Source organism: Harpia harpyja, chromosome 18 (assembly GCF_026419915.1).
Source record: "Harpia harpyja isolate bHarHar1 chromosome 18, bHarHar1 primary haplotype, whole genome shotgun sequence".
Taxonomy (NCBI): domain Eukaryota; kingdom Metazoa; phylum Chordata; class Aves; order Accipitriformes; family Accipitridae; genus Harpia; species Harpia harpyja.
In genome coordinates, this window is record NC_068957.1 from 709799 (window position 1) to 734489 (window position 24691).

General features: G+C 51.1%; 1 protein-coding gene across 4 annotated transcripts; it reads left to right on the forward strand.

Moving 5' to 3' along the window:
* The first annotated feature begins 141 nt into the window (after positions 1 to 141).
* On the forward strand, positions 142 to 23152 carry OCRL (OCRL inositol polyphosphate-5-phosphatase). Of its 4 annotated transcripts, none has more exons than XM_052813489.1 (24): positions 142 to 268; positions 374 to 453; positions 1256 to 1335; positions 2240 to 2278; positions 2957 to 3067; positions 3157 to 3252; positions 3655 to 3775; positions 3864 to 4025; positions 4598 to 4699; positions 5175 to 5289; positions 7149 to 7265; positions 7417 to 7604; positions 9160 to 9271; positions 10380 to 10489; positions 11485 to 11620; positions 12566 to 12676; positions 12981 to 13146; positions 13366 to 13601; positions 17017 to 17040; positions 19440 to 19559; positions 19786 to 19870; positions 20411 to 20538; positions 21382 to 21493; positions 21610 to 23152. In XM_052813489.1, exons 1-24 carry the CDS (start codon positions 236 to 238, stop codon positions 21732 to 21734), a joined length of 2709 nt encoding a protein of 902 aa, XP_052669449.1. In that variant the 5' UTR covers positions 142 to 235; the 3' UTR covers positions 21735 to 23152. The 4 variants fall into 4 exon arrangements, with proteins under 4 accessions (XP_052669449.1, XP_052669450.1, XP_052669451.1 ...); XM_052813490.1 differs by having other exon boundaries at positions 3658 to 3775; XM_052813491.1 differs by having other exon boundaries at positions 2960 to 3067.
* The last annotated feature ends 1539 nt before the right edge of the window (positions 23153 to 24691 follow it).

The window sequence follows — 24691 nt, forward strand, 5'->3', positions numbered from 1 at the left end:
CCATGTGCGGGGCACCTGGCGGGTCCGCAGTCGTCGTCCCCACCCCGTGCTGCACCCCCAGTTCCCCGGAGCCCCGCCTCCCCCGGTACGGCCCCGCCCCGGGCACGCCTCCTCCGTCACCGACGCGAGTAGGGCGGTCCCCCCGCCGGCAGGGGGCAGTGTGGCGGGCGGCGGGCGCCTCTCTGCGCCGCGCCGGTGATCAGCGCGTAAGTCGCCGGGAGACCGAGGCGCCGCCATGGAGCCGCCCGCCGCGGCCTGGGGCCTCCTCGCATCCGCCGGGACCGTGCCCCGGGGCTGGGGAGGGCTGGGAGGGACCGGGCAGGCGGGGGGGGAGGAGGGCAGTTCGACGGCGGTTTCCTTAGCTGCGGCGCAGAGCGTTACCGGCACGGAGGTGCGGGCTGGGCGGCGGGAGCCGTGCGTGCTGAGCCTGGGCCGGCGGAGCGGCCGCTACGGGTGAGTGCCGGGCCGCGGCGGGGGCTGGCGGCCGCTCAACGGCCGCGCCTGGCGGGTGGGGGGCGCGGGGCAGCTCGGGTCTGGGTCGCTCGTCCCGGTAGCGGGACGCCAGGGCCGGGCCCGGCCCGGGCCTGGTTGCCTGCCGGGCGGGAGGTGCCGCCAGCCCGGCTGGTCTGGCCGCTTGTGCCGGTGAGTCAGGCCGGTACTGCGGCTGTGGGGGGCTGGGGCCGTGCGGGGGGAGCCTTGTCCCGGAACGGCTCGTTTCTCTTCCACCGCCGCCGAGCCCCCCCCCCCCCCCCCCCCCCGGGTCGCCAAGCCTGTACCGGGCTGGCCATGGCCGCTGTGACTGTCCCGGGAAACTTAAGATACTGTTGAGCTGCCGTGTTCGGAGAGGGGCCGGGAGGCAGAGCGGGTTCTGGCGACCCTCCCTTCCCCCGGCGTTCTTCCTACAGCGTGGGAGACGGCATCCTGCGAACGGGGAGATGAGAAACTTGCTTTCTAGCTGCGCGTTCCCGTGCCGTTCCCCTGCTCCTCTGGTTTTCTCCGAGGAGCCGGAGCCACTGCCGCCCTCACGCTGGGGCTGCCCTGCAGTAGTGAAAGTCGAACGGCGCTTACTTTCTCACCCCGTGCACCCACATCCTGCGTGGCTCTGAGCTTTTTTCCCTTTCTCTTCTATCCCCAGCAATAGAATTCAAACACTGCGTTTCTCTGTAAATACAGCTCTTATGACCGTATTAACCTTTGTCTGTGTTTGAGGAGGGAGTTGTTTCAGTGTTTTTACAAGCCTTTTTTCTCTCTCCAGGATAGTTATCCATTCACAGGAGAAAGAAAACTCTGATCCGGATTATATTCCCATCAACAGCCGCTTTAAATGCGTACAAGGTACTGACTTTCCTGGCGCGGGCTCTTTTGCGGTGGCAGGAATCTGCTGCTGTTTATCGGCAAAACCCAAATTTAGTGGCATTTATTGACCTGCCTCCTGAGCACCCTTATAGACTGAACGCTTCCCCGTGAAACTAAAACTTGCAGTTTATGGAATCCTGCTTCTTCTTCCTGCGAGTGGATAGTCTTTCTATGTCGGCACACAGTTGTGAGGAACTTGGCCGGTTCAGATGAGTGATGGGCTTGGCACCATACAGAGCCAGCCTGTTCAGTGCCTGCCTGCAATGGCTGAAATTTGCTGTCTGCTGATGTCTGCCTGTCTGTCTTCTCCATAATGGCAAGAGTTGGGAGCTTTAGTCTGATTCCTGCGTGTTTAGATTGAAACTTCTGTAAGGTCTGGCAAGCTGTCAAGTCCAAACGGCCACCCATGGAATGTGAAAGAGCTTTAGGCCTTGCCTTGAAAGAACTTAAATAGCAGAGTATGTCCCTGGAGCAAATGCTTGTTCAGGAATAAAAGCACCTTTTCCTGGGTTAGCTTATACCCTTCTGTGTAATTCAGTGTGGTTCTGCCCATCATATTTGCTGTGTCGACGGGCTCTGAAGTTCATTGTCGGGTAGGTCTTTCCCAAAGCAGCTACACTGATGTGGAACAAACCACCCAGGTGTGTGAGAACTCTGACTATTAGGAGTCTCCCCTGTGGCACTTTGACTGTGGGAAATGACTGTCCAGATATGACCATTCTTTCTGCCTGGGCCATTATTAATAGTACAGACATAAATTAAAGCTGTTTGTTCCTTTGTTAGGGCTCTTTTGTGGCTAGTAGCAGGCAGCGTGCTTTTTTGAGTCCTCAATTGCTGCAGCATTCAGTGTGAACTCTCTTGATCCTGTTTTTCTCTTTTCCAGAGGCAGAAGAAACTCTACTGATTGATATAGCTACAAACAGTAAGTTTTATAACTGCAGTCGCGCAGCTAAAGCTCCTTTCAGGAAACAGGCTGCCTGTTGGGCACTGACGCGTGCTTATTTTACCTATTACTTCATAATCTTACTCCATGCTTTGTGTTTGTCTTTTGATCAAGCAGGGATTGTATTTCCTCTAATGTTGTTGTCTGGTTCTTTCAGACAGTCATGACAGACATGGTCTTAAATGCCCACATTGAAGTATTGGCAATTGGTCAAACTTTAACTTCTTAAATCTTTTCTCAAGGCCCTGCATTGCACTCTGAACCATTCTCATCTCCCTTCCATTTCTTTGACCTGTACTTGAGCCTAGGTTACCATCTGCCTTTTTCAGTGTTGACAATGCTCTCTCTAGTCACCAATTCTGCTTTCCCTTTCAAGAAATTTTTCTTACTACTTTTAGAGCCCTTCTCTGTGAGATCGCAGTAGGGAGAAGTATTCCTAAAACAAGGAAAACATAACTGATAATACCCCAAGCAGGGAGGTGGATCTCAGAAGCACAGGGAAACTAACTTAGGTGCAGATTTCCATCGGAAACAGTAGCTGGAATTTGGCTTTCGCTGATGAGCTGAAAGGATACCTAGAAAGCCTGGTCACTCTCAGGGCATAATATCTGTGAACCAGCCTTGACTGACTCTGTGAGTCTGTGTTTATGCCTGAAGCAGGCTGTAAGGTCCGGATACAAGGTGATGAGACAGCAGAGCGGCTCTTTGAAATCCCTGATGAGGAGCGTTGCTTAGGATTCCTTTCAGAAGTGCAGAGCATACAGGAAGGTAAGCAGAGCTGTAGTTGTGTTTGTGAAATCCTCTGACTGCCAGCGTTTGACAGGGCTGATTTTTTTTTTTTTTTTTTTTCTCTCCAGCCCACCTGAAAGCTTCTGTTCCTGAACCTAAGGACTCAGCCAGCTGGCATCAGGTGGAGAAGAACCTCCCAGGTCTATCGCAGGCCTCTTCTTCGGGTACTGAACTGACTGTCACCTTTGTACGCTCTGTGATCTGTACAGTAATGGGGCACTCAGGGATAGGGAGCTGTGTCTGACCCTGCACTCGGCAGTCTGGCCTCTGCCCCACTTCACCCTGCACAAAATAAAACATATCAGTCCTTGGAGTCTGTTGCCCGGGACTGTTCCTTCCTTCTTGAGTGCTGTTTTCTGCCTGGTGCCTTGTTTTGTGTATGTTAAGCTCCCTCCTGCCTCGGCTTGTGGTTAGTACCCCTTTCTCTCATTCCCCAAGTCAGCAGAGTTGATATATTGCTATTATCATTTGCTTTTTCACTTTCTGTGGAGTTACATTTTTTCCTTCTTGAGCTGGGCTGTTTTAAATGGTTTCTCAGGGTATTGTGCTTGTTTTTTTCATTATAGGAGCTCTGGGGTTTGAGGATGACTTCAACACTCTAAGCCTAGAAGAGAAAAGAAACATGCGAAACCACCAAATGGGATCTCGCCGGGAACCCCCACCTCCTCCTGTGCCTCAAAATAGGCAGTAAGTTACATGGTGAATCTGTTCCCTTTTTTCCTTCTCTTCCTAGACAGCAGAACCAGTTTTAATTCTGCTCTTGCTTCCTTCCTAGATTTTACCGAGAGAGAGAGGGTACATCGAGAGACCAGCCAAAAGTGACAAACACTATGCGCAAAATGTTTTTGCCCAGCACCCAGTCGGGCCAAAGAGAAGGCCTCATCAAACATGTGCTTGCCAAGAGAGAGAAGGCATATGTCAACCTCCACAACTTCAGGTTAGAGCTGTGACTGTGGAACAGTGTACGTAGAGACAAAGCTGTTTAATCTCTTCTGTGAACTCAAATCTAGCCCAGGTTTGAAATCTGACAACTGCTGATGTGTGGCCAGCTTGGGTGGCTAAATGAGGATCGATGCAGACTTGAAAGTCAATAAGTGCCTGCGGTGCAGCTTCTCCTTTTGCATCTTTTTCCCTATGTGTGTCAGATCTCTTGACCCTTAAGTAAGACTGAAGCAGTTGGGCAGAAAGAGGATAAAGACAGCCATCCCACCACACTGTCTTAGTGTTGCCCTGCATGACATGATGTTGAAAGAGCCAGGTGCTTGCTGGCCCCGGTGAAATGTCTTCAGTTTTGTAGCATTCTGCAAAATTCCCAAGATGAGTGTCACTGAAAATGGGCCAAGCCTAGAAGAATTTTCAGTTACCCCATAGTTGGCATGGCCCTGCACATGGACAGCTTGCATGTCATGTCTGCTCCCAGCTTGAATGCTGCTGTGCATGCACTAGAGAGACTGGGCTGATGTGGTTGTTATTGTGTTTTCTAACAGTTCAGCTGCTTTTGTGTTGTAGATTTTTTGTGGGAACGTGGAATGTGAATGGGCAGTCTCCAGACAGCGGTTTGGAACCCTGGCTGGTGTGTGACACAGAGCCTCCAGACTTCTATTGTATCGGGTGAGTAGCAGTGACCTCGTATTTACTTAAGGTGCTGGGTTTCTTGTTGCTCTTGCTTGGATACTGGTGGGCTGTCTTTGTTTTAAGTTCCTGTCATGTTCTCAGAGGTTCCACAAAGCTGAGCTGTGTCTCAGAAGAGCTGTCTGAGGGGAAAGAGCCATTTGGATGAGGCAGAGTATCGGGTTAAAGGAGGCTGGCATGACATAACAGAATAGGTTTTCCCTGAGGCATCCACAGAGCTCTCTGGTTGTCCTCCACCTGAAGTAATACATCTCAGAGAGATGGTTGCTGGAGTTTATTGCAGTAGGGTTTCAGAAGCACTGTGGTGAAATTCTGCCGCTTTATTTAGCAAGTGGGAATAAGGACCTTCTCTTCCAAGAAGAGTTGTTGCTAGAGGCTTCACATTGGACCTTCCTGTAGAAAGAGGGTGATCTGTGGGAGAGGTGGGATGTGCTAAGTTGGCATGGTTTTTTAGGTTCCAGGAGCTGGATCTCAGCACCGAGGCTTTTTTCTACTTTGATTCTGCAAAGGAGCAAGAGTGGCTGGTTGCTGTGGAGAAGTCCCTGCACCCTCAGGCTAAGTATAAGAAAGTGAGTTCTGCTCAGTGTTGTGGGGTCTTGTCATAGAGTTGGCATGTTTGGAAGGAAAAGAGAAATGGGCTTCCCCTTGCCTCACCTGACCCAAAGAGTGGTGACTGGAGAAACAAAGGGTGTGTGCTTGGCATGTGTGTACCTGTGCATGTGTTAAATCTGGAGAGTCTATTTCTGCCCCCCAGTTGTAGGGATGTGTTGTACTTTGAAGTAGAAATTTATCAAGATGGGGATCAAAGTAACTTCATAAAATATGAGGTAGGCGTCAGGGAAGTAGTATGTTCAATAGAATCATAGCAGCGGGTTCAAATTCTTTATTTGTGTTACCCTCTCACCCTTGTACTATAGAAGCAAGGTGTGTCTTGAGCTGGTAAATTAAATGAATAGCTTTTCCTTGGAGGAATGGGATAACTTATGAAGTGAAATCTTCCAGAGGCTGCTGCCTTGGGACAGAATTGCTTCAGTTGTGGCAGCAGGACTTTATTCTGGCTGGTTTAGAGCAAGCCGTTGTATTTTATCTCTGTTGTAGCAAACCTTTCTGCTGTAGGTACCAGCCCTTAAATACGTTAACTAGTTTCCCCTTCCTCCTTAGCCCATGTGTTCACTGTCACACCCCTGTCCTGCTTGCTTTGAGTTGAGCTTAGTGGCATGTATTATAGGTAATCACAGTAGGAAAACAGAGCACCTTGCTGAACTGAGATTCATTGAGAGGGAGTCAGGGGTCATGACCTGAACTGCAGAGAGGCTCATGTTCCTGTCCCTTGGCTTTGCTTGAGTTTTAGGTGAATTTCACCCACCCTGGTGGAAGGGAGAGAACAGGATGTGGCTGCAGGCAGGGGAAAGGGGCTGAAAACGTAGATAAGACTTGCGGTTGCATGCAAATTCCACTCCTGCAAGTGGACTGAGTACTTGGGCTCTTCTAGTGGAATTCTCTGATTTCAGCTTCTTCCCTCACTAAGTAGACTTAATCCCAACACATCTTAATGTTTTTATGCCTCTAAAGTGAGCGTGTAGAGTGTGCTTAAGAAGATTAGGCCTTGTTGCTGGCTTTCAGAGTTGTGACCCCACTGTTTTGAAGGTACAGGGAGGTCATGGACTGGGAAGTGCATTGGCTTAGCATGCATAAAAGAATCGGCAGCAGACCTGAGATCCCTGCTGGGACAGTGCGCGTCAGCACTGTGTTAACACCTGTGGGTTGAGCTCTGCAGTAGAGGAGAACCTCTTAGCTCCAGAAGGAGACTCTTTGCATTAGAGAACAAGTGTTTTCTGAAAAGCAGTTTGTATAGCTCGGAGATGGCTGCCTTTTGATACCCCTTGTGTCAGGCATGTTTGCCTTGGGAATTAAGAACTTTTCTGTCCATTCCCCTCTAGCGCATGTCACTGGCTTGCTGTAGTTCTGAGTAAGCAAAGGTGAGCACTGACTCCCAGCTGGACCTGCAGCCCTCACTGACAGCCATAGCCAGCAGCTGTCTGCAACATGCCTACCTAGAGCACTCAATATCTTCCTCTGGTTGTTTTGCTGATTAGAGTACAACAAGGCTGAGACTTCACAAACAGATCTGCTATGTGTTTATTAAGTTTCTGTTGCCTCACAAGACAGCCCTGTTTGTAGGGAAGCACCAGAGTGGGGAATGTAGTGAGCTCAGCACAGCTGATGGCTACTGGGGGATGATAGATTGTCTCCAGAGCCTTGCTTTGGGACAGGAGGTCCTTTGGGTGATGTTGCAAGCAGGGATTGAGTACAAAACATGATGAGGAACAGGGAGAGCCAGAGAAGCAGAACATCAGACAGAGCAGGCAAATCAGAACTGCATTTCCACTGCCTTTCTGGGAACTTGGGATCCCTTTTATTTTTGCAGGTGCAAATGGTCCGTCTAGTTGGGATGATGTTGCTCATATTTGCTAAGAAGGATCAGCTGAGCAATATCAGAGAGATCATGACAGAGTCTGTGGGCACAGGAATCATGGGAAAGATGGTGAGTCATGGAGGCCAATTTGTTGCTTCCGTGTATCCATGCAAGAAATGGCACAGTCTGGTTTTGTTCACCTGTCTGTGCCATCCCCGTCTCCTCCCTGGTGCCTCACCTGCTGCCTTCTCTAACGACCGCTGATACCTGCTCTCCCCAGGGCAACAAGGGTGGTGTGGCGGTGAGGTTCGTGTTCCACAACACAACCTTCTGCATTGTCAATTCCCACCTCGCTGCTCACGTGGAGGACTTCGAGCGGCGAAATCAGGATTATAAGGATATCTGTGCTCGGATGAGTTTTGTAACCCCTGATGATAGTCTACCTCAGCTCAACATCATGAAACATGAGTGAGTTTATTTTGCTGTTTTCCCTTTTGAAGTGGTGTTGAATAATCCAAATCAAGACAGAATCACAGCAATGAGAGATTTTGTGCAGATAAGTTTTCTCGCTTAATAATATAACTGAAAATGCCAAGGCCTCTGGTGTGCTACAGGTCCTGCAGTCAAACTATGTGGTCACCTTCTCACTGCGGTGACTTGTGCAGCCTGTCTCTAACGGCCCTTTCCTTGCATGTTGTGTGTAATACTTCCATTCCAGCAGGCACCGTTCCTGAGTCAATGGCTGAACATTGCAGGGCTTGAAGAAACTGAGAGGTTTTTTTGTGATGGGAGATGGGAGTATGAATAGGGGAAGAAAAGGGATAAAAGGATGGGCAGAGGCTATGCTGTTTAGGCTTTTTGAGTAGCAAGTGCTTACAATTGCTGTTTCAGTTTCTTTTTAAATTAATTGGATGATGTCCAGGCAATACTTGATTTTTTTTTTTTTAATTATTATTATTTTTAATGAGGTGACAGTGGTACTGAATAATCCAAATCAAACTCAAATGTGTGTACAACAAAGTATATAAATTAAGTTTTCTTAAACCTGATACAAATGATTAATACTTATGTAGTTAATATTTAAACCATTTAAAAACTGAAAATAAAATGTAGAGTGGATTAGTACAGAAAAAACTTCAAATATTAGATTATCCTTGATAATCCACTGATGGAAATTTTGAGGTTTGACTATAAATAGGAAGAGCTTTGATACTAAAGAGAGGGTTGGATTTTAATCTTTAAATGAAACCTTTATGGAGTAAAGAGTGAATACGACAAGTGTTTCTTTAGCTGCCGGTAATGAGAAGGCTGTAGGTCTGTTTGAAAGCCCAGAGAGGAGCAGAGTAAGAGCAGGTGCTGATGAGGTATGGCGGATGGGTGAGATAGGACAATAACATTCTTGGGGTCATAAACTCAACAGGAACCTAACTCTGCTTTTGCCAATTCTGCATCAGTCAGTCTTTGCTAAGTAGAGTACACAGTAGCAGCCCAATCTGGCTGAAAGAAAGACAGTGGAAAACGAACTGGTAAAACCATGGTATCACAAGAGCTATGAGCACGCAGATACATGTGTATCAGCCTGCCTAACTGGTTGACAAGCAGGGTCTGCTTAACGAGATCTGTCATTGCCCTCTTCTGTACACAAGAAGAGCCTGAATACTAGAGGGATTTTGTGTAGCTTGAGAGGTTATGAAGCTTGGTGAGATACACTGGTTTTACTTCAATGGAGAGTTGGTGGTGTTCTCAGGCTTTCTTCAGACTGAGGCAAACTTAAGTATCTCCCATTAAACTAAGTGTTCAATCCCATGTGGGATTCCAAAGGAGATGGACTTATACTGTAGTATCTGCTGCCACTAGAAATTTCTGCTGTCAGACTCGATCTGTCATGTCTCCTTTTGTCTTCCACATGTCTCAACCTTAATCACCAGCAACAACCCATCTATTCTCCTACACCCCTTCTTCCCTGTGCAGCCTGCAAGACTAACTCCTGGCTTTTCTTTTCCATGTTTGTCTTTGTTTTCAGTGTTGTCATCTGGCTAGGAGACTTGAACTACAGGCTTTGTCTCCCTGATGCCAGTGAAGTGAAAAGTCTTATCACTAAGAATGATCTTCAGAAGTTGCTGACATACGACCAGGTCAGTGAACTCCGCTTATGTTTTCTCCGTACTTGTGAGGTCATCTTGGTTTAAGATGCGCTTGTGAGGAGCTGGCAGACCCTCTGCAATAAGTGTCTGTAGACATAGACACTAGACCTTAGACAGAGAGCACTCTGGGTGTCCTGATGACATCAACCCCCTAAACAAAAATAGATTGTACATTATACCAGGGTTAACTGGATGACTTGGGCAATTACCATAGAAGTGTCTCTGCATCTCATTGGAAGAGTTCTCTCTTACGTACAAACCACAAGCTAGAACGTAGGAATTTGTAACGGCAACAAAAGCTGCTGTAATCAGTGTTCTGGAAGAGGTATTGATTTGGAGACCAGCACTTGTAGCCAAGGCTCTCTGCTCAGCCAGTTTGACCTAAATTCTGTGCTGTAGTCTTCCCCGCTCAGCATTTCTTTGCAGCACACTGAAAACCAAGACAGCACCAGATGTGCCTTTATGATGAAGGATTGTACCTGTGAAACATGAACGGAAATAGTGTAATATCATCTCTGACACACAATTTAACAGTAAATCTGATTGATTCTGTTCTGTAGCTCGTTTCTGCTGTACTGCGGAACTTCATGCAGAAAACAGCTGTAGCTTAGATTTTTATGAGGAAAACAACTAGGAAATTTTTCAGAAGAGTAAATGAGAAAAGGAAGGTAGTGTCAGGTTGTCAGGTAAATGCACTCCTGGAGGCTTTTGCTAAAATGATTGGCAGTGAAATATTAATGATGGTGATGCTTAAGCCTGAAAACTAATGAAGGCATTTAGCACAAGTGGAGCAATTAATATTTCCCTTAACTGTTGTTTTATGCTGTCTGCTGCATGGTCTAGTAAGCAGCACTGTGCCAATTTGTATTCAGTCTGTTTAGAAAACATTCCACTGATGTGTTGAATTTTTACCTTTGTTAAAGGTATAAGGTCTGAGAGGCAGTTTGGGGGATGTCTGGTGAATCCTGTGGCCACAGGTTGCAATTGCTCTGCCTATAGATCTGTTCTCTGACACTCTGCTGTGTGGGGGGGGTGGGTATTTGGAGTGGTTCGTTTGTTCTGTTGGGTTTTTTTTAAAAGTGTTCTTTGTCTGCTTTAGCTGAATATTCAGCGCACTCAGAAGAAAGCATTTGCAGATTTCACCGAGGGAGAGATTAAATTCATCCCCACATATAAATATGACTCTAAAACAGATCGCTGGGACTCCAGGTAAATTGCCTGCCAATGGACATGTTTACCTATGACATAAAAAGCGCTTTCTCACAAACCTTGACTTCCTGCTTCCTAGAGCTGGAGATACCTCTCAGTGTTATGGTGATGGCTGGAGTGGACAGACAAGTTTGTACTCCCTCCTTTCCCCTACTTTCTGAAATAAGCAGACCCTGTATACATTGACCAGGCACATGCCTTAAACCTCAGTTGCTGCTGATTCCAATAGATGAAAGCGGGTAAAGCGTGAACTCACAGGTGGCCCTGTACTGGAGGGTTTTTTCTGCTACCAGGAACAGACAAACGGTATAAAAGGGATTGAAGAGAGAAGGAAACGCATTCTCTGAGTCATCCTGTCCCCTGACTTGCACACCCGCAGGGGTGGCTATGCTGCGATAGCAACAGTGGTTCCTGCTTGCTGCTCTCTGCTTGGTGCCTCCCACATGCATTTATGCATCTGCTGCAGAAGCTTGCTCTAAATGGAGAAACTCCCAAGAAGGAGTTTCAAACCATATAGCAATTGGATTTTACTCTGCCCATGTTTATGAATCAGCACAGTAGTTAATCTGGAGAAGGATAACCCAGGATTCAGACTTCATAACATAATAGTAATAGCTGAGTAGACTTTCCGTAGTGGAAACAATAAGCGATGGATCAGATTGTAGTGGGCAGAAAGATCTGGCAGCAAAAGAAACTAGTGCAGCTTGGGTCACAGTACACATGGCTTCAGGCTGTGGAAACAGTCTTGTTTGAGGTTATTTTGTTTCCTGATGCTGGAAAGGATGGGAATTTTAGCTACTGTATAGGGAAAGGGGAAGAGAGCAGAAGAAATAACATAGTATTCAAGTTGAGGGAAGTGATAGGAGTTCATCTCATCACTGGTGATGCAGTCATTGACAGTGGGGGTGGAGGGAGCTGCCTGGCTGGGAAGAGAAACAGCTTGGATGGTTTATTAGGATCGTTGGATTTCCCTAGTAACCTGTTTTTCTTTGTAGTGGAAAGTGTCGTGTGCCAGCGTGGTGTGATCGAATCCTTTGGAGAGGAGGGAACATAAATCAGCTCCGGTATTGCAGTCATATGGACCTGAAGACTAGTGACCACAAGCCAGTCAGCGCGCTTTTCCGCATTGGGGTAACTTTTTTTATATGCTAGGGTAGAATCACAATATTGTCATGCATTCCTTCAGGAGGTGGGTATATAGTCAAGACACCTCTGCTAATGCTGTTGCAAGAGGACAGAGTAAATAAAAATAAGGTGTGTTCACTGTGTAGGTGAGCTGCTTTTTGGCAGCTGTGCCAGCCTCTGCTCAGCAAACAACTCAGCAGCTGTGATCTTCATGTGCAGCACAGCTTAGCTGTGTAGCACTGGGACAGTGTTATGCCACAGTAATGCACGTGATTGCCGGAGTTTACCCAAGCAGGGGTGGTCATGTTGTAAATAGAAAGACATTCCTGTTGACTGCTTTAATGATGCTGCTTAGCTTCTGAGGTATAACCCATGATATCTAGTAGTAGAATGGGTGAGCTACTGTTTTCTCTCCTCTGCAAAGAGACATAGCAGAAACCTGTAAATATTTGTGCCTGCTGTTGCAATGTTGCCTCTGATGTATTAAGAGAGTGTTTCACTGTTTCACATCTGAATTTCTTTGGTGAATGGCTGGCAGCAGATTTGGGTTTACTAGCTTACTGAATAGAGACAGTCCATATCCATTTTTGCTACATCCTCCTCCCTGGGTAGCTCAAGTCTCCTTAAAGGAGAGCCTTTCTCCTCTTTCTCTGGAGAATCACGAGTAATGCTGTGGGATGCCAATGCTCTCCCACAGAGATCACCCCCAGTAATCTCCCAGTAGTGTGATCAGTGGCCAGAAAGACCCTAGCAACATCTGTAGGGGTAAAATACGCATAAAGTTGCATATGCAGCTTGAAGGTGCACCCATGCATGCAAATTCTCTTAGCCTCTCAGCTGCACGTAGCAAGTGCTTAGGGAAATAATTGTCATGAGCAAACTGCAGAAGTGAAAAAGGGTTCCTGTGAAGCTGGTCAGGAACTTTGCTGAGTGTTTTCTGATCTTCCACAGGTAAAGGTTGTGGATGAGCAGAGGTATCGGAAGTTGTTTGAAGACATCGTTCGTATAATGGACAGAATGGAGAATGACTTTCTTCCTTCGCTGGAGCTAAGCAGGAGAGAAGTGAGGATGAAATCTGAATCACTGCCCACTTCCCAAACACAGCAGCCTTAGAAGTGCTAGAACTACTTTTAAAGACTTTGATTCAGTAAATTGGATTATAAGAAATTGAACTTTATCCATTACCTTATGATCAGGAATTGGATTAGAAGGGACATCTTGTCTTGGCTTCTTGGCAGGTCTTCTGTTAGGAGTTCTGCATTGTGTGGGCACTTCAGTCATGGGTTGCCACTGCAGAGTCTGGGTGCGTAGCTGTGTGTCCCATTGTGGCCGCTAATGTGATTTGTGTTTTCTCTTTGCTCTGCAGTTTGAGTTTGAGAATGTGAAGTTCCGTCAGCTGCAGAAGCAGAAGTTCCAGATCACCAATAATGGGCAGGTCACCTGTCACTTCTCCTTCATCCCAAAGCTCAACGATAGCCACTACTGTAAGCCATGGCTTCGGGCTGAGCCTTGTGAAGGTTACTTGGAGCCAGGTGAGTTTTACCACAGTTTCTACAGAGTGTATTGGTGTAGACTGCCACACCATCTCCATTCAGTCCTTCCCATCTTTCCCGTGTTTCACCTTTCTTGCCATCGTCCTTGTCTGTTTGTCTTCTCAGTTTTGTGGCCTTTGTCCCTCCCACTGTATGTTTGTCCTTGTGATCCCTTTTGGAGAGTGTCTGTGTGTTCTTGAGAGCTCCTGTCTGTTGCAGATGAGAGCACAGACATCTCCCTGGACGTGTACGTCAGTAAAGACTCAGTAACCCTTCTGAACTCTGGTGAGGATAAAATCGAGGATATTCTTGTCCTTCACTTGGACCGAGGGAAGGACTATTTCCTTACTATCAGTGGGACCTACCTGCCCAGCTGCTTTGGCACCTCCCTGGAGGCCTTATGCCGAATGAGACGACCGATCCGAGAAGTTCCAGTCACCAAACTCATTGACCTGGTGAGTAACAGCATTCTGGAGCAGCTCTTTTAAGAGGGAGAGAGCATATTCCCTTCTGTTTACTCCTAAAAGCAGGAGTAATGCCTTCAGCTTGGGTCAGCTCTGCTGGCTCTGAGCTGATTTACTTTTTCCAGAGCTTGAGGTGCTCTTTTATTATTTCTCTCCACCGCAACCAATGGCTTTTGACAGCCTGTACTTTATGCCCTATTTCTGAGTAGGTTCTAAATATTGTTTGGTAGGACAAAAAAGTGATCCCAGCACCTTGTGTTTTGTGTTACTGTCATGTTCGTGCTGGCAGGCTCAGCTGGGTGGCACTGGTGTGTCGTAAGAGGTATGATTGAAATGCTCTCCTCCGAGGTGCCTAGCCTGCTTCTACAGTGACGAGGGCCCCAGGATTCTTTTTCTTCTGGACGCTTGTGGCATTCGCACTGCTCAGGGGAAGGAGCAAGCAGAAGCAGGAGGACTGAAGAAAGGACTTTGATGCTGTTAGGCGTGCTGATGAGCACAGCTCAGCAAATGGCCAGTCTTGCAGCCTCTCTGGCCAGTTCCTCTCACACCAACCACAGTGAGCAACCTCTTCTGCGGTGCAGAGATAACTGTTCTTCTCCCCAAGCTTCACCAGCCCCTAGCATCAATATTTGTCCTTCTGAAGCCACTTGTGTGCGTTTGAGGGGGTGCAATTGTGCCCTAGTCACCTTTTGTCTTTTTGGTATCTCATGGCTGTTTCTGAGATTAAGCCCCATTTGGGGGATCTTAATTCTTGTTCTCAGCCTGTGTTCATTCCTCTCTTCTGATGGCCTTTCCTGGCCTTGCTTCAGTGAGGTTTAACAGTTCCTGAGTTTTAGTCTATCTACCAATTCTTGTTTAGTTGGGAAAGCCATTTCTTTTTTGTTCACCTGAAAGATTCGCCCAGTTCTTTTAGTCTCTCTGACATGTGATACCTTTTCTCTCTTCTCGTATCTTGCAGTCTCAGCCCTATATGCATTTTTTTCGTCCAGTGAGCTGGTGCTTTTTCACATCTGTAGATTTGACAGCTTCCACTTCTTTCTCTTCCCTTTAGCAGTTGCACCATGCCTCTTGCTGCCTCTTCCAGTTCCCACTTTTTGTTCCAGGTGTCTACTTTTCTCACAGGCCCAACATACAGAAAGGTTTTTATACCAGAATTTTGATTTTGTAATCACAAGATCAGGCTAAGCAGAATCTAGGTGGCAAGATACAGTGTTTGCCTCCTCAATTCTAGCAGCTAATCCAGGCCTCAGGCTTCTCATACTTTTCAGGATTCAACTGGAAGTCAGTCTTGTTCTAGAAATGTGTTGAACTTGGTCTGGAGCATTTCATCAGTCTTGGTGGCTTTTCGCCTTACTTTTTCGTGCTCAGTGCTCAACACTGACTTCTTGCTTGATGAATAGGAACTCAGGCCTAGACTCCTAGCTTCTGCCCTCACAGACACACACTATTACTTTTCTAAGAGTACTTTGAGGCTGCTTCTGCTTCCTTTACCTATAGGTTTTCTTCTTCTGTTATTCAGTGAAACATATAGAAGTGCAGGAAGAAAAACAATTGGAGAAGAACACCCTGTCCCAGTATCTGAAGCAAAGAAACAGCCTCTTGTGTCAGTGAGGTCAGTGTGACTGCAGTACTTCAATCGGAACGTGTTAAGCAAACTCAAGGAATATGATGTGTAACAGCCCAAAGCAAAATTTAGTTGCTTAGATTATAAAGCTACTGTCATGTTAGAGCTATTTTAGGTCTTTTGATTTTGATCATGCCTGTGAGTTGAGAAATTCTTGGAGACGGGACAAGCTGAGCGCTTCCTGGAAGGGAGAGCGGTGCATGTGCTAACCACTCTGCAGCCCAGAAGCGTTTTGGTCCGGTTATGTGTAATTAGCTGCCATTTAGACTGTGTGCAAGGAAGGCAGTGTGTTTGTGTGTTAAGAACCAGTTTCCCTCCTGCACTTATGTAGTGTTAGGGCTTGTCATTCACTGCATCAAGCATTTTTCCTCAGTCTGGCTAGACTGTATCTGTTGTCTTCAGCAGAGGGAGATGTGGAGAATGCAGGTCAGTAAGGGTCTGAGAGGCAGTTTGATGCAGGATAGCAAAGTGTAGGTGGGAGCTTGTTTGAAAATGGCTCTCCTAGTTCTCCTGGGAGAAGCTGCTGACACTTGAGCATCTCGCCTTTGGGATTTCAGTATTAGCGTCTCATCCTATTTTTTTCTTGGGATCCTACTGTGGACTTTAAAAAGCCTCTTGAAGGATCTTTGTCAGGAGCAGGTTAGTCTCACAAAGCTAATCGTGCTGAACACTACAGGAAGAGAGGTGAACAGCAGGGCAAGCAGTCAGGTAGGTGGTAGTGAGACTGTTGAGATGACTCACCCAGTTATGAAACGAGCCTCTCCTGTGCAGCGTGGCTATCTGGCATCCCAAACCTGTGACTGCGGTCCCTCCCCCTGTGCCTTGGAAGAAGAAACCTGCGCCAGCTCGTGTTTGGAGCAAGCTGTTCTCTGCAAGAGGCCAGTCTGTTGTGACTGTGTTAAAACTCAGTGAGCCTCCAAAGGAAGCAGGCTCTGCAGAAGTTGCAGGGGAGCCCGAGATGCTGCTCCCTCCCAGGCACGCCCTGTGCTGTGGCGGCTGCAGCTATGTTTCCAGCACAGCCCTTGAATGCATTTCGGTTGCTCCTACCCTGAAAGGCTGATCTGCCAAAACTCAGCTTGGGCAACCTGCTTCTGTTTCCTCCTGCGGACTCCACTAAACAGTGGCTTACACTGCCAGCCTGCACTGCCCTGGTAAACGGATGCTGTGTTTCAGGATCGCCTGAGGGATTGGACCTGCAGCCTGGAGGGGGCTTTGGCATGCTCCTCCTTGCAGTGTGTTAATGCTATTAGGTTGAGACAGACGAGCAGCCTGGGGTTTTGAGCACAAACACTCATTTCCCTGACTATATACAAAGCTGCTTAGGGGGCCTGTTAGCTCCACAGCTGCCACACGCTCAGAAATACAGATTTAGCCTAGTGAATGTTTTATCTCTGGCCTGGTCACAAGGGAAGATGGCTGAAATAATACAGGGATATTTACTTGTGACCGGGAAGATTCAAGAAGGGGAACTTCTGCCTGGCGGACACCTCTCATCTGCCTGTGGTCTGGCTGTTTGCTAGGTAGTGAACAGTGCTGCTGCAAGGCCCCTTTGAGGAGTTTGTAGAAATCCTGACAAGGTTGTGTATCATGTGAGCAGGATTTTTGCTAATTGGCAGGCAAATCTCTCACCACAGGTTTAACTTTGGCCCTGTCAGCAAAATGTGTGAAGGACCTGGCATTCAGTGGGTTCTTGTAATGCAAATTAGGTTTCTGCTTAATCTGAGAGTGCATTTTCTCTCTTAACGATACTTTTTCCTCTTCTCTCTTTCCCACTACTCTCAGGGAGAAGACAGCTTCTTAGAAAAGGTAACACAAGCAATTGCTGAGGAAGTCTGCTTCTCAATGACTTGTTTGTAAAGAATGAGAGTTTTTCACTTGTTTTCTGCTGAAGAGGGAAGGGGAGGTGGGTGCAGAGGGAGCACTTGTTCCAGCAAAGCCTCTTAGCACAGCTGTGGGCTAGATGAGAACATGTAGGAGCACAAAGTGACCCCATAGCCAAAATGGGGCCAGCCCAACTGAGCTACTTAAAGCTCACCAAATTTGCTTTGGGGAAAAAAAAATACTCTCCTGATCCTGGCAGCAATGATAGATATTTCCAGAAAAGACTGCCAACCTTTGACATATCTGAATTAGCTCTAACCATGCAGATAAGGTGGGGTTCACCATAGCACCCTCTTCAGACATGTGAGGAGAGGGCTGAATTGGAAAACTGAAGTCTTTTGCTCTTTTCATCTTGTTGTGTCCTTATGGAGGCCAAGGGAGGGCCTCGCATAGGAGACAGATGTTTCTCTGCTTCCTCGAGCTCTCGTAGCCACCGATGCCTGAGCAGGATCACTGCTTTTCTTTGCACTTGTGCTCTGTGCTGGAGGCCAAGCAAGTCAAATCTGTCATTCAAAGAGCAAGTGGGAGATGCTGGGGTGTGTGTGGCAGCGTTGTTCCTGCTCTCCCTGTGCCCACTCAGACGTTTGGCAACTTGTTTGAGCTGGCTCTGTGCAGGCTTCCTGGGCTGGGTGACTTGTCCCTCTCCAGGCTGTCAGTGCAGTGACAGGGTAAAACAGGAGAGGGAATGGATGTCCTCTCTCCAAGAGGGGATTGAACTCGGCTGTTGAACCAGATAAAGCTCCTTCCTAGCAGAGGGGAAGGGAGGAGTTTGGTGCCTGCCCTCTGGGACCATCCTTCTGCAGAGCATCTTCCCGCAGAGGACACGGACGTGCCTTCCCTTCCTCGCACATGGCAGGAGAGGGCGCTCGGTGCCTGGCCAACACACAAGGAAAAGCGAAGGCCCAGCGCCGCCGCCTCCTCCTCTGCCCTGAGAAGCCCTGAGCCTTCTCCTCCTCCTTTGCTCTAAGCAGCTGGGGTCTCCTGCCTTGGGGGTCTCCGCAGCTCTCCAAGTCATGCCAAGGGCAGTCTGGCAGAGTCGAGTGCTGCTCTGGTGCTCAGCTCCAGTGCTGTGATGCCCCGGCGTGGGGATTTTCTGTTGAAGAGCCCTTAGCTCTCAAAGAGGGTCCACAGCTCTCACCTTTTCCCTCTTGGAGGAAAGTTGTAACGTGCTTGCCTAACATGCTGCTTCCAAACCTTCCCTGTGTGCTTGGATGATCAAGGTAGACAAGTAGCCATGACCCAGTGTCTGCTAGCTGGGTAAAATCTAGTGGTGTGCGGGGCAAAGCAAAGCTATACTGTGCTGTGTGGCAAGCGTAGCTATTGCCGTGTTGGCGGGGCTCGTGCCAACCTGAGGTGTCTCTGAGTGCACCAGGGGAAGCCAAACCTAGCCCCAGCTGGCTGAGAGTGATTGTGTGTGCTGCAGAGGGACAGTGATCACAGTTGTCATGTAAGCTGACAGCTGAAATGAAGTGCTTTGCATTTGGTTTGTGGCACTCCTCTCTGCTGGTGTCCTTGGATTCTGTTCCTGCTTGTGCTGGTCTGTTCTGAGTGCTTCTGCTGAATGTGCTTCAGGAGAGCTGTGCATGGCTTCCTCCTTGGGAGCACACAGGAACGTGAGCAATCGTAAAGTGAAAGTAAAACCAAGCAAAAAACATTGATCCTGTTAAAGATTGCTGTGACGGAGATTTCTGAGCAGTTGAGCTCGTCAGCTGCTTTGCATGAGTAAGTGGGAAAACGTGACAATGGTGTCAGGGTTGTCTGTTCAGCAGAGACCTCTCCTTTGGAAAATGAGGAAAGAAACTTGAGAACACTGGACCGTTTCAGAGCCCAGAGGGCAGACATGGTCAGAGCACACAAGAGTCAGGAAAGGCATGTCCTTGACTCTGCATCCAGAGGAGATCAGCTGGATGAGCAGGGCGTGGTGGCTGGATTTAACCTAAAATGTGGAAGCTAATGCAGCAGATGGACTCGTTAGGCTCTAGTCCTCCAGAGTATCGGGTGTGGGGTGGGAGTTGTGATTTGGACAGGCCATCTTGGCCAGCAAGAGACCCATCTTGTGGGAGCTGGTGTGGCTGGGGGGAACTCCTCTGCAGTGTGGCCGAGGCTGTCTTCTACAGTCTCGTGGTGGACCAGGCAGGTTGTTCTGTGGGGCAGCGGGAGGGAGTGGAGCTGGGACCTACGGAGCAATGGCTCTGTGCTGTAAAAGCAAGTAAGGGCCAGATGAGTCCTGGGTCCTGCTGCTTCCCCTCTCCAGGCTTTCTTTACCAAGGCCCTTCCAGAGGGACTGAGGTTTCCCTGAAACCTTGTGTGCTCTTTGCCACCAGGAGAAATCCGTTCTGCAGATGGGCTCCCTGGACAGTGAGGAGGCAAGTGGAATGCCACTGCAGGTGCCGAAGGAGATCTGGCTCTTGGTGGACCACTTGTTCAAGCATGCCTGCCACCAGGTGAGGGAGAGGGCCTCTGTCATGCCAGGAAGCTCTGGAGAGCTTGGTGACCTGATTCATCACTAGCACCCTGGAGATCAACTCCAGTTTGGTATTTATAGGGCAGGGCTTTTCCCCTGTGCTCAAGGCACTGGCCGGGGGTACCAGCTTTCACCCCCACTGTCACTATGTGCCTCAGCCTTTGTGAGGAAGGTGACTTTGTCCATCCCTGTGCTGTTTTTGGCAGGAGGACCTGTTCCAGACTCCAGGTATGCAAGAAGAGTTGGAGCAGATCATTGACTGCCTGGACACCAGTATCCCTGAGACAATCCGTATCCTTGCTGCGCCTGACTTTCCCAGGAGCCTGCCGGATCTCAGCTCTGCTGGGAGAGCTCCCTCTCGGGAGACCTTGTCTGCGACCTTTAGCTGGCAGGGTACCTGCTGGGGGGTTGGCTCCCCTCTGTCCCCCCAGAGATAACCTCTCTTGAAGCTGAACGTATGCTGGCTAAAGCAGCCACAGGGCCAGAGCTCTGGAAGCTTCTGCAAGGCCGTGCCAAGCGTGAGAGCTGATGAGGGTGGACAGTGGGGAGCATGATCTGGAGAAGGGGCTAATGGAGCAGAGGACTTCTGTGGGGATAGAGGGTGGGCAGACCCAGTGCAGGGTGGATGGAACAGCATTTTCCATGGATGGGGGACAACAGAGGAGGAGGAGGGCCGTGGTGTCAGGCAGCAGTTAGGCAGGCAGAGAACTTGCAAGACCTGCAAGGAGGAAGCGGAGACTTAAGCAAGTGGGAAGGAGGAGAAGCAGGGAGCAGACTGGGGAGGGAGGTGGTCCATCTGCTCAGCATACCCCTTGATTCCCAGCCATCCAGCGGGCAGTAACCACTCCGTGGCTGAAGCACTCCTCATCTTCCTGGAGGCTCTGCCAGAGCCCGTGATCTGCTACGAGCTGTACCAGCGGTGCCTCGACTGGTCACACAACAGCCGGCTGTGCCGACAGGTGTGGTGCTGCCTCTGTCTCCGTCCGCTTGCTGCAGGCTCAGGGCAGCTCTGCCTGCAGCTGCGAGCCCTGCCTTGGTCCTGGGGCTTGCTGGGTCCCACTCCCTTCCCGTGAGCTGGTGAGGGGCTTTGGGAGCAGGCACCTGGATGTTCTTTACAGTGGGCAGAATGGTCTGGGTGCTCTGGCAGTTCTTTCCTGCCCCAGGGTCGGCACTGCAGTGTCTCCCAGCAGTCCTGGTGGCTTCGAAAGAGATCCCAAGTGTGCCCTGTGTCACCCTGAGCACTTGGGGAATAGCAGCCTTGGGGAGTGGAAGAGCCTCCACTGGTCTCAAGGGCTTAAACACCTGCTCAGAGCTGCAGTTCCTGTGCTTCCCTTAAGGACTATGACTGAGTGGCTCTTAAAAATATCTGGTGGGGCAGCAAGCAAGGCCAAGCATGTCCTTGGGCAGAGGAAGAAGTTTTGGGGCACGTTTTCAGTACTGGCATCAGGAAACCTCTTGTCCTGGTCCTCATGCTGCTGCTGTGCAGCCATGGGGTAAGAGCTGGGATCCGACTAGAAATGAGCGGGAAGGAGTCCCAGGGCAGCGGTAGTTTTTGCCTGGTGATGCAGTTGTCCTAGAGGCAGTGTTACCAGGAGCCAAAGCCCACGAGTGCCATCAGCACTAGGCTACAGCTGGTGGCTTATTGCTTGCTTTCTGGGCCTGTGGCTCGCACCAGTGGTCACGCAGTGGCCTCCAGGCAGCGGAAGGGGGAAAGCTGCCTGTCTGGAGTCCAGAGTGCCACAGCGTGCCCAGGCTGCAGCAATGTGGGCTGGGAGAGCTTCCTGTTTCTGTTTTCTCTGCAGGTGATTTTTCAGCTGCCTCGCTGCCATCGCAGTGTGTTTCGGTACCTAATGTCGTTCCTCCGAGAGCTGCTCAGATACTCAGAAGACAACAACGTCAGCGTCGCCATGATCGGTAAGCGTGGTGTTTCTTTGCTCCACGCCTGCTGCCCTCGCTGAAACATAACCCCTTCCTGGCACCTTTCAAGGTCTCCGTTCCTGACCAGTAACTGATTTTGCCTACCTCTGCAGCCGCCTTGTTCTCCAGCCTCCTCCTGCGCCCTCCACCCAATCTGATGGCAAAGCAGACTCAGCAGGACCGCCAGCGTGCCATCAACTTCCTCTACAGCTTCCTGCTTGCCGGGGATGAGGAGTGACTCCTGCCCGTGTGCCAAAGCTGAGGCCTCTGCCACCAGCCTTGCGCTGAGGCCGGGCCTCTGACAGCTCCAGAAGGGTAAAAGGCTCTAAGCTACTCCAAGTGCCGTGTTTACAGTTGGAAGGGACGTGTTCCCCTCTCCTTCCCACCGCTGTACCCTGCGCTGCAGAGGACCTGCACACTCATTGCACTGCCATCCATGACAAGAGCCTCCTGCTTTCTCCCTGGGAGCTGGGTGGATCTGTTGATACCCAAGCACTGTGCCAGCAGCCCGATCATCCCATGGCAGTGTCACCAGTTCCCCGAGTCACGCTTCTCTCCTTTTCACCCTCGTCTCCCTGGAGCCAGTGCAGGGAAGGGTGGAGACTGCCGGTGCTTTTGGAGGGTTGTGGCACGGCTGGCTGGCGCTCAGCCTGCACGCCGTGTCCCTGCGGCTGCGAGGCACGTGTGTTGGTGTGTACTGACTGTACTGGCGAGAGCCCCGTGCTCTGCCCCAGACTGGTGTTGGGCATGTGTCACCCTCTGCCACGCAGCAGACAAAGCCAACCCTGATGCCCCATCACTGTGCTCTGAAAGCTGGACTGTGGCTGTCACAGGAAGGTTATCTGGACGTTTGGCCTCTTCCCTCCTTCCCGGGGGGTAGGGCTCCGGCACACAGGTCTCTCCCTGCACTCCCAGCCTTCTGCCCCTGTCACCTGGGCCTTGCTCTCTCTCCTTTTGCCCTGTGCCCCAGCTTCCTTCTGGGACACAGGGGATGGTGGGTGACTTAGAGGGGCCTGGGTCAGGCAGGGCTGTGAGCTGTCCCTGTGCGTGGCATGGAGCAGGCACCAGATCCTGTCCCTGCCAGCCCTGCTTGCAGAGCCGTGGGGGTAGGGCTGGGGCTGGGGGACTGGGTTGGCGTTGGATCCCTGAGGTGCTGCCAGCAGGTAAAGGCTGGGGCAGGGGGGAATGAGCCAGAACTCCACCTCAGGGCCCAGAGGTGCAGCTGGGGGGCATGTGGGGGTGTTGTGCTGGATGGGGGGGGGGGCTGTAGTGCTAGGGTCACACAGCTGGGGAGGGGGCACCCCTGGGGGCTGGCAACTGATGGGTGCAAGAGGGAGGCTTGTCCCACGGAAACACTAAGCAGAGTCCTGCCTGCTCGGGCCAGGGGCTGCGTGGCCTCGGCTGAGGGGGGCCACTGCCAGAGACGTGGCGTGTGGGGGGCCTGCGGTCCCAGAGCCCCCACTGGTGCCTGTGCTCAGCCCGCGGGTGTCCCTGTGCCTCCGTGGTGCCCGTGCACTGGCTGAGCTGCTGTGGGCTCCCCTACCTTGTGGCTCTTTTTTTTTTTTTTTTTTTTTTGGTTCTTTTCTTTAAAATTTTTAAATTACATAATTTATTGGGAAACTGTTCGTTCCAAATAAACCTCCGTTGTGCAAGGTATTGCAGGGCTGTGCCGGGTGCTCGCACCGAGCCTGCCATCCCTCACGTAGCTCCGCGCCGCGCGGCCTGGGGGTGGCTGCTGCTGGGCCGCAGCATCCCGTGACGCAGAGCTGCGGCTCGGCTCCGCCGTCCTCCCTGCCTGCGGCTCCGGGGCTCTGTCTAGGGGACTGGAGCCTTCCAAATGCAGCCGAGTCCTTCCTCGGCCTCTCCCATCATCACCACCGCCCTGGCAGCACGCCGGGCAGAGCCGGAGGACAGCGGCAGAGGTTTCCATTCCTCTGGTTCGTGCTGGTTTAGCTCCTGCTCCCGAGCAGCAGCTTGCAGGCTCCTGACACGCAGGCAATGCGCAGCCCAGCGCCGCTTGGCTGTTCGGCAGAGTGGCCTGGCACACGCCGCACCGGGAACGGTGCAGCCGGGGGAGTCGGCACGGAGCAGGGCCTGGGGAGAGCGAGCGCGGCAGCGGGCCGGTGCCAGCGTCTGGCACGGGGCTTTTGCAGGCCCGAGCAGCGATGCCCGTGGGCGCCGGGTCCCTCGGGTCCCGCTGGCTCGGCAACTGGAGCAGCGGTGGAGAAAGCCAGCGTGTCCTGCCGCAGGAAGCGGCGGCCGGTGTCATCTCCATCTGCTTCCTGCCGGCTCCTTGAGAGCAGGGCTGTGCCCGGGCAGCTGCTCCCAGCACCGTCACGGAGGGGACCGGTGCAAGGTGCCGGCATTGTTCCCGCGGCCACCGCATTCCTGCCACTGCCGGCGGAAATGCCGGAGCGAGCGTGAAGCCCTGCTGCTCCCCGGGGATGGGGCTGAAGGCTGGGCCTGCCCATCCTCCAGGCTCAGCCAGGGGCACGGGGGACCTTTGGGGCTGTTGGTGCGCTGCTCTGCACCCTGCGTGGAGGTGGGGGGCTCACGGACGCCTGTCGGCCCGCCACGGGGGTGGGGGGACTGGAGGATGCTGATGACACACGGATGATGGGACTGGCGTAGCTGGTAGCATCCCAGCAGCACGTGCCTGCCGTGAGCGGTGGGGCTCAGCCTGCAGTTTTGGCACAGCCGGTGTCCTCGTCCACCCTGGGTGTCCCATCGCCAGCCCCAGGCGGGGCAGTGAGCCCTGCCCACCCTCCCTGGATGCAGCCAGAGGTCCCCAAGGACTGGAGGGCTCCAGCGATTCCTCAGCCCATTCCTATCCCCTCTCCCAGCGCACCCAGCGTCCTTGTTTCCCCACTCAGTGAGGCGGGACCCGTCCTCGCCATGCCAGGACCAGCTGCCTGGTGTGGAGGGCTGCCTGTACACGCTCGCCTTCTGCCCTTGGCTCCAGAGAGAGGCCTTGCAGCTCTCTGGCTTCGAAACCCTCCGGCAGCACTTGCAGCAGCCACCGCGCTGCAGAAGCTCTTCCAGCAGTGCCTCTCCCTGCCTGCCCGCCTCTGCCCATGCCCCTGTCCCTGGCACTGCCCTCATGCCCCCGCTGCCCACGCTGCCACAGCTCCCCGCCGCGGTGCAGGGGCTCCGGCACCGCAGGCAGCGTGCAAGGGAGCTGCCATGGCACGCGGT

Bases quoted from the DNA above. Each gene is read 5' to 3' on its own strand.
- OCRL (XM_052813489.1), top strand. From the start codon at position 236: ATGGAGCCGCCCGCCGCGGCCTGGGGCCTCCTC. The intron at 3,776-3,863 runs GTAAGTTACATG...CTTCCTTCCTAG, and splicing joins CCTGTGCCTCAAAATAGGCA to ATTTTACCGAGAGAGAGAGG. The intron at 7,266-7,416 runs GTGAGTCATGGA...TGCTCTCCCCAG, and splicing joins CAGGAATCATGGGAAAGATG to GGCAACAAGGGTGGTGTGGC.